General features: G+C 50.3%; 1 protein-coding gene across 1 annotated transcript in view; it reads left to right on the top strand.

The window, feature by feature from the left end:
- The first annotated feature begins 314 nt into the window (after nt 1–314).
- The window catches only part of Plaur (plasminogen activator, urokinase receptor), a 13,702-nt gene continuing 5,008 nt past the window's right edge, over nt 315–9,008 (top strand). The window contains exons 1-3 of the mRNA XM_021168535.1: nt 315–455; nt 2,895–3,005; nt 4,412–4,555. Coding sequence (XP_021024194.1) covers nt 395–455; nt 2,895–3,005; nt 4,412–4,555 — 316 coding nt within the window. The 5' untranslated portion in view covers nt 315–394. The remainder of the gene's footprint in view (nt 456–2,894; nt 3,006–4,411; nt 4,556–9,008) is intronic.

A 9,008-nucleotide genomic window follows, 5' to 3' on the forward strand; every position in this document is an offset into this window, starting at 1 on the left:
ACAAAATTTGAAAACATAAAGTCTGATTGGTAAGAAGTAGCCAAGGCTAGAGAGGATTCTAACCCTTGCTATTTGGTTGTCTTCCTTTCTCCATCATAGTTTCTCTCTCTCTCTCTCTCCCTCCCTCTCTCATTCCTTCTCTCTCTCTTCCTTTCTCCGTTCCTCCCTCCTTCTCTCCCTCCCTCCTTTTTTGAGACTGCATCTTACTATGTATGGAAGGGGCAGTTTCTTGAACTATGGAGGAGAAAGGGCTGGGGGTGTGTGGGGAGGAAGGCGAGGCAACCCCTGGAGCTGACTCACTCTTTAGCAAACAGTGGGAGGAGCCCTAGGGTCACAAAACTTCACAAAAGTTCTTCCCCTCGGTCAGTCTAGAGCAGAGGTGAAGGAAGAACCCATGGGACTCCCGAGGCGGCGGCTGCTGCTGCTGCTGCTGCTGGCGACGACCTGTGTCCCAGGTAAGAGCTGCGTGGTGGCACCGGGCGTGAGCTAGAGGACGATGGCCCAGCGCTCCACCCTTCTATCCAGCTATTCTCCGGGTGTGTTCTCAGGCTCCACGTGGCACAGTCAGACACCCGCAGGCATTCATTTAGTAAACTCTGATCCCTGGTGCACAGTGCCTGGCACACTGGAGGACGCGGAGGAACAGAGAGGTTAAGAAGCTGATCCAAAGCCTCACAGCTAGGGGTTGAATGATAACTGGGCGTGTGACCTCACAGCCACTCCCCACAGTGTTTTGGTCTGTGTGGGGATCCCGCTTTGGGACAAGACAGGGGTTCGAGGGTCTACATCTCAAAGGTCCAGCCGGAGCCCAGGGCCGGTCCCTCGAATACACTTGTCTTTTGCTATGTTACGTCCTCGCCTTCTTCCTCCAGGAAATGTGGGGGAAATGGTGTTGAGAAAGTAGAGGGAAATGAGGAAGGAATTGAATCAGGGTTTGGCACGGTGAATAACTCGGAAAGCCCTCTCCAGTCCGCGGGAGACCGGAGATGATTAATGGGGTGGGAAAAGATCTCTGGCGGGGCCTGGGTGGTCTGAGAGCTAGAGGGGGGAGGGGTGGGGGTGCAAAGGGGAGGGGCTTTTGTTGAAGAAAGGAGATCTGACACAAAGGGGACCGGCTCTAAATTGCAGACCGGATCTCGGGGCTCAGACAGGACAGTTCTTACTGTGAAATCCAACCCTGGGAGGAGGGTACCCTGGAGTGGGGCTGCCACCTGGGGTCAGAACTGGCTGTGTGGTTCAGGACAGTTACTTAGCCTTTCTGTTCCTGGAACGTGTCTGGGAAATGGGGGCCAGACTAAGGCAAGGCTGGTGCAAAAGTTCTGATTAGAAACTGGGCAGTCTAAGGCGGGGGCTATAACATTGGCGAGAAGTGAGGGGCGGGTCGTGGCCTAGGTGAAGACCTGGAGGAGGGACTTCCGGTCCTGGGGTGGGACAAACATTTGAGGGCTGAGGTGGGTCTTTGAAAGTGGTTCTCAACCTTCCGAATGCTACGATCCTTTAATACAACTCCTCACAGTTTGGTGACCTCCAACCATAAAATTATTTTTGTTGCTACTTCATAACTGTAATTTTGCAACTGATAGAAATCTTCATGTAAATATCTGATGGGCAGAATATCTGATATATGACCCCTCCTGGGGGTGGCAATCCACAGGTTGAGAACAGCTGGGCTGTGTGCCGTTAAGGTGAAGCCCGGGCAGGGCTAGTCTACCAAGAACAGAGTAGAGTGTGGTGGGAAAATAGCCTTAATTCCAAGGCAGGTGGATTTCTGACTTTAAGGCCAGCCTGGTTTACATAGAGTTTCGGACCAGCCATAAATAGTGAAAACATTTCAGAAATATTTAATAAAATAATATAAAGGTAGGAAGAGAATTTAGGGAAGGAGCCAGAGTGTGGGAACTAGAATCTAGAAGGAAGCATGAAGCACGGTTAAGGAAGCCAGGGGCAGGGCTAGAATATTGGGCAGAACTGGAGACTCTGAGACAGGCAGGAGCTACGGGCTGGGACTAGAACCTAGGAGAGTGTCGGGGAAGGGGGAGAGAATGTTTTTGGAGGTCAGCTCAGTTGAGATTATCTTGGAGGGCTACTGGGCGGGGTTGGAGCTTCAGGACGAAAAAATTCATGTCTTGGAGAGAATCCTGAGGAGTAGCTAAGGAAGAGGGTGGAATGGGTGGATAAGGGATAAAGATCCAATGTCCAGAGCTGACCAAGTAGAGAGGACACAGGACCTAAATGGGACCCAGGGTAGAAAGTCTTTTCAAGAACTAGAAAGAAAAGCCGGGCGTGGTGGTGCACGCCTTTAATCCCAGCACTCGGGAGGCAGAGGCAGGCGGATTTCTGAGTTCGAGGCCAGCCTGCTCTACAGAGTGAGTTCCAGGACAGCCAGGGCTACACAGAGAAACCCTGTCTCNAAAAANNAAAAAAAAAAAAAAAAAAGAGCTAGAAAGAAGAAGAGTTAGAGATTGGGAGATGGGGCAAGGGGGGGTCGCATGCCTTTGATCCAAGCATTAGGGAGACAGAAGTGGGTGGATTTCTGTGAGTTCAAGGCCTCCATCCTGGTCTACAGAGCAAGTTTCAGGAAAGCCAGGGTGGGTAACATGGAGAAACCCTGTCTTGGAAAAAAAGAAGGGGGGGGCAAAAGTGCAGAGTTAGAATGAATGGCAGGTGGTGCATGTCTGTAATCCCAACACACAGGAGGCTGAGGCAGGAGGATTGCTGTGAGTTTGAGGTCAGCTTGGACTATATAGATCTTAGAGAGAGGGAGTGGACCATGGGCAATCAGGGCACAATGCATGCATCCGAGGGGAACAGGCCTAGACCAGTTTCACGCCATGGTGGGGTGGGAGGCAAACCCTGGCCCTCACCTCGGACTCCTCTCCTCTCTTCTCCCCCAGCCTCCCAGGGCCTGCAGTGCATGCAGTGTGAGAGTAACGAGAGGTGCCTGGTGGAGGAGTGTGCCCTGGGCCAGGACCTCTGCAGGACTACCGTGCTTCGGGAATGGCAAGGTGAGGCTGACCACCCCCCAACAACCGATAGGAAACAATAGGCCAGGTAACCGTCCCTCTCCAGATTGTGAAGATATATAAAAGTTTAAACATCTAACAAGGGTGGAGAGGCAGCCCGGCATTTAAGACCAGCCGCTCTTCCAGAGGCCTGGAGTTCAGTTCAGGTAGCCAAGCCACATGGGGTGGCTCACAACCACCCATGACCCCCAGCTCCGGAAGGAGAGCCCAGGCTCTCACACCCCCACAGATGCATAACTAAACACCTGTTGATCTTGTGAAGGACCGAGATTCATGCACAGCACCCACCTGGTGGCTCACCTGCTCCTCGGGCAGCAAGCTTGGGTATGGTACACAGGTGTACATGCAGGCAAAACTCTCGTGCACACAAAGTAATAAACCCAAGAGAATCGTTTACAGTGTTGTGTGTAACTCAGAGATAAATATTTTTTGCTTTGCTCTGGGGATTGGCGGTGGTGGGGTGTGTTTAGTTTGGTTGCTGTTGTTTGGTCTTAAGTTTTTATTTTGTTTTGTTGTAAGACAGGGTCTCTCACATAGCTCAAGCCTTAAACCTGTACTGTAGCCAGTGATGACCTTGAACATGTGGTCCTCCTGCCTGAAACTCCTAAAGGTAGAGATCATAGATGTAACCACCACGCCTGCACTGGGAGGCAGGAGGATGTCTGAGTTCGCCGCCAACCTGGTCTACAGAGTGAGTTCCAGGACAGCCAGGGCTACACAGAGAGACCTAAGTCATGAAAAACCAAAACCAAACAAACAGATAAACAAACAAACAAACCAAAACAAGAAAAGCAGACAGGGCTAGAGAAACCGCTGAGCAGGCTACGGCACTTGCCACCAAGCCCCATAACCCGAGTTTGACCTCCTGGAAGGAGAGAACTGACTCTGAAAATGTCCTCTGACCTCCACAAGAGCACACAAGCACACACGTGCACACACAGACACAAATATGCACACACACGCACATATACACATACATATACATGCACACACAAAATAAATAAAGTTAAAATAAAAGCTGGACACTTTGGTACACACCTGGAACTCTATTACTAGGGAGGTTGAAGCAGGATCCCGACCGGACCAGGCTATATAGCAAGATCCTATCCCAATAAAGTCTAATTAATTAATCAGTGTATTTCTTTTACTTATTTTTTCCCATTAAATGCACCTCCCTGCTGCTTTCATTCACCTTGGGATAGACCCTGAAAATCCATGTGATGTGTACAGGGGAAGGGAGGATCATTCTAGAAGATAACAGAGTGAGCTCAAACAAGAAGAAAGGCTCACAAGGGTTGGCCCTGGAGATGAGTAACTCTGCGGCCAGGAGTGTCTTCGGCTGGCTGGGACTTGGAGCTTCTGGGGGACTAAAGCTGTTTTCCTCACAGATGATGGAGAGCTGGAGGTGGTGACAAGAAGCTGTGCCCACAGCGAAAAGACCAACAGGACCATGAGCTACCGCATGGGCTCCATGATCATCAGCCTGACAGAGACCGTATGTGCCACAAACCTCTGCAACAGGCCCAGACCCGGTGAGTCAGGCGTCCTTGCCACCACTAGCCAAAGCCCATCACCACCCCAATTCTATCCCCAGACCTGCATCACCCCAGCACCAAGTCTGTTTCTCACCCCGGCCCAAATCCACCTATAGCCCTACCCAAATTTCACCCCTGCCCCCATCAGTGTCCCAAGACATCTCCCTCCCCCATGTCGAAATAGCCGGCCACCCAGTGGTTTTGTTTGGTTGAAATGATATAGCCCAGGCTGGCTAGAAAAGAAGATCTTCCGGCCTCAGCTTCCTGAGTACTAAAACTGGGGGTGTGACTCAGTGCTGGAGCCCCTGCCTAGCATGTGTGACATCTTAGTTTTCTTCTCCAACAACCTTTTTTAAAAACGATGATTTCTGAGTTGCAAAGTATGGTGAGCGTGTGGAGAGAAAGGAGAACCTTCCATCAGCCTTTTGATTGAGCATCGTGGCTTTAGGCTGCGGTCAGTAGTCAAGAGAGGGAAGGTGAGGAAGGAACTCCACTCCTTGTGTTTTTTCTTCACTGTCTGGTCCTGGATGGACATTGATTATGGGACAGTCCCGGGGTCCTCATGAGGGAAGGGACAGCCTTTCTGCCTGCTTTGTCTTCTTCCTCCGTCCTACCTACTGACTGTCCTAAACTCGCTCTGTAGACCAAGCTAGCTCAAACTCACAGAGATCCCATGCCTCCACCTCCAGTGCTGAGATTAAAGGTGTATGTCACCACGCCTGGCTTATTTGTTTCTTAGATAACCCTCTCTGGCATCGACCTTCCCATATCCCTGTGGAATACCTTGGATGCCCAGTTCTCTGTCACCACCTCCTGAGTGCTGGGATCCCAGCCATAGGCTCCCTCAGTGTTGGAGAGAGAACCCGGAGCTCTATGCATGCGAGGCAAATACTCCACCAACTGAGCCACATCCCTAGACCCTCTTTCCTAATTTTTATATCCCCCTCCCACTTCTGTTTTTGACAAATGATTCTGCCCTTAGCAGGGAGGACAGATGAGAGGGGAGCTAGAGTGGAGAAATGGACATGGGTGGGTGATGTAGCTTGCACCCAGTCAGGGGTGTCCACTGAGATGGGATAGAATTGTCTTGCTGGATGGCAGGTGATAAAGGGAATTTAGTGGCATGGGACCTGCACACTGAGGCTTCTTTTCTGGGTGTGATAGAGACTCTTATGTCAGGGCAATGCTTCTGAGGGCGACGGCTATAAAGCTGGGCAGATGACAGCCAGTGATTTGAGGTCTCTGAAGAGCACAAAGCAAAGGCAGGAACTTGGGGCCCTGTGATCTTTAGAAGAGAGAAGCCAGACACAGAGAGTGTCGCAGGTGTCACGCTTGTGTTCCAACTCACCAGCTTAGCTCTGTTAAAGTAGACAGAGCCATGAAGAGGGAGTCCTGAGACTGAGGCAACAGGCTCAGGCTGGGTGACGGGCAGAGTCTCTAGATTTAGAGACAGTTTTCCCTCCTGTTTTTGGCAAGTGTACGCGCAGAAAAGAACAACAGGAGCCGAGCTGGAGAGGTGCGGATAGCCATTTTAGATCCCCTGAGAGCCAGCCAAGAGGTGAAGAACAGACCCTGATCGATTAAAAAGGAACAAAAGAAAATAACTTAGAGCTCTGTGTGTGTGTGCGTGTGTTCATGTATGTGCACATGTATGTGTCAGTGTTGTGTGTATGTGTATGGTATCGGTGCAAGAGCATGTGGTGTGTGTATAGTGTGTGCATGGATGTGTATATGTATGTGGTGTGTGTGCATGTAAATGTTTATGTGTGTGCATATGTGTACATGTCTGTGAGTGTGTATGTGTGGTGCATGTGTGTATATGTGTGACTGCATTGTCTATGGATGTATATGTATGTGTGTGAGTGCATTATCTGTGTGTGTGTGTGTGTGGTGTGTGTATATGTGTGTGTGCACAAAGAGGCCAGAGGAAGACAGCAGCTGTTCTACTCTGTCATTCCGTACCTAATTCTATTCAGAGAGGGTCTCACTGAGCCTGAAGCTAGGCTGGCAGCCAGCAAGTCCAAGGGACCCTCCCAACTGTGCCTACCCAGACCAGGGATTACAGGACCCTGGCTCCATGGTTTTTACATTAGTTCTGGGTCAAACTCATGTTTGTCTAACAAGCACCAAAGAGCTGTAAAGGAAAGAGCTGCAGCCTGGCATGGTGGCACACACCTATTATCCCAGAACTTGAGAGAACATAATAGAAGGATTTCCATAAGTTGGAGGCCAGCCTGGTCCGTCTAGCAGATTCCAGAATGCAGACTGAACCCTAGTCAAAAGAAAAAAAAAAAAAAAAACAATAAAAAAGCATATGTAACTCATCATTTTGGAGATGGGAAGGGAATTCCACACAGTAGGGTGCTAGCTCTGGCCAGAGACTTCCCCATCACACACACATTGGATACCCCCAGTACCCTGTCACCTCATGACTGTATTGCTGAGGAAGAATTCAAAATGGGGCACCACAGCTCTGGGTTGGCTCACTGGTTCAGTTTGCTCTTCTAGAAGACCCAGGTTCAGTTCCCAGCACCTACATCAGGCTGCTCACAGAAGTCTGTAACTCCAGTTCTGTGTGTTGCCCTCTTCTGGCCATCTCTGGTACTGCATGCACATGGTGCACAGACATACATGACGGCAAAACACCACACACATAAAATAAAACGAAGGGAAAAAAACCTAAAAACCATTTTTTCTCTTGAGAGCCAAGTTGGAATCCCCTCCAAAGTTAATTTGTTAATCACTTCCAAAAGTATTGTGTGCAGATGACCTGGCAGCTTCTCACTAGCTTCCTGCCTTAAAGGTGCATCCCCTAACGCTCTGCCACACTAAAGACCAATTAAAACATATGACCCTCTGGGAGACAAACCACAGCCAACCATGGCAGAGGCAGATAGAGACTCAGGTGAGTGAAGCCAAGAAAACCAAGAGGCAGCTGAGTACATAGGTCTGGAAGTCAGATATTTGTTTTTAGTACCACAAATGGAAGGTAGGGTCTTGGGAATCCTAGTTCTGTACTGCTGAGCCACGCCCCCAGCCCCTCCTTGGGGGATTCTAGACAGGGGCTCCACCACTGAGCCATGCCCCTAGCCCAGTTCCTCACTAGGGAATCCTCCTGCCTCAGCCTCCCAAGTGCTTTTCTTCACCAAGACTTGTTACATCACTGGTAAGACTTAGCAATGAGTAATTAAATTTTTAAAAAGGGGGGGGAGGGACTAAGCAGATTCCTGAAGGTCACATGACCTGTACTTAGAAGAGCATCCTGGGAAGAAGTATTCAAAATGGAACCCCCCCTATCCCACCCCCTGCCAAGAAGGGTGGGACAGACAGCGTGGCTGTGCTGGAAATTCCTGTTTTAATTTTTTTTTTCCGAGACAGGGTTTCTCTGTATAGCCCTGGCTGTCCTGGAACTCACTTTGTAGACCAGGCTGGCCTCGAACTCAGATATTCGCCTGCCTCTGCCTCCCAAGTGCTGGGATTAAAGGCATGTGCCACCACCGCCCGGCTTCTTTTTTTTTTTTTTTTTTTTTTTTGAGCCCCAGTCTTCCTGTGTACTCCAGGCTATCCTCAAATTTGCAATCTTCCAGCCCCAACCACCAAAGTCCAGAGATTACCGGAATGTAGCACCATGCCTGGAGAAGTTCTGCTTTTGGTTTTCGTGGAAGTTTGTGGGAAGAGGCGGGTTGTGGGCCTTTTAGGCATTTTTCTTTGAATGAGATAGATGAGTTGGCTCTGGATGGAGTGATTCACCTAATTGCCTTGCGCCTGCCAGTGGACTGACTCAGCTCAGACACAGCTCTGATCTCCTGGGTCAGGAAGGAGAGGCCGTGCCAGGCTACAGGATGGTGTGAGCCAATGCCTGGGCAAGGGATGACATGGTGTTTCCAGGGAAAACCATCCAGTTGGCCTCAGTTAGAAGCTTTAAGCAAAACAAGATTACCATGGATCCATCAAGTGAGGCTTTGAACTTTCGGGTCATCCATCAGTGAGTGATAATTTGTGATTCCAGGTAGACTGTCCTGGAAATAAAGGCAAAGAAAGCTAAGAGATAGTTCTGTTCCATGAGACAGCTGGAGATAAAGAATTCTGTATTATGGTTACATTGTGAGACTTTGTATCAAAAAGGGGGGAGGGGCTACTAATACAACATAGTAGTAGAGCCCCTGCCTAGAATCCCCCAGGGAGGGGCTGGGGGCGTGGCTCAGTGGGAGAGCCCTGCCTAGAATCCCCCAGTGAGGAGCTGGGGGCGTGGCTCAGTGGTAGAGCCCTGCCTAGAATCCCCCAGGGAGGGGCTGGGGGCGTGGCTCAGTGGGAGAGCCCCTGCCTAGAATCCCCCAGTGAGGGGCTGGGGGCGTGGCTTAGTGGTAGAGCCCCTGCCTAGAATCCCCCAGTGAGGGGCTGGGGGCGTGGCTCAGTGGTAGAGCCCTGCCTAGAATCCCCCAGTGAGGGG

This window comes from Mus caroli, chromosome 7 (genome assembly GCF_900094665.2).
Source record: "Mus caroli chromosome 7, CAROLI_EIJ_v1.1, whole genome shotgun sequence".
Lineage (NCBI taxonomy): Eukaryota > Metazoa > Chordata > Mammalia > Rodentia > Muridae > Mus > Mus caroli.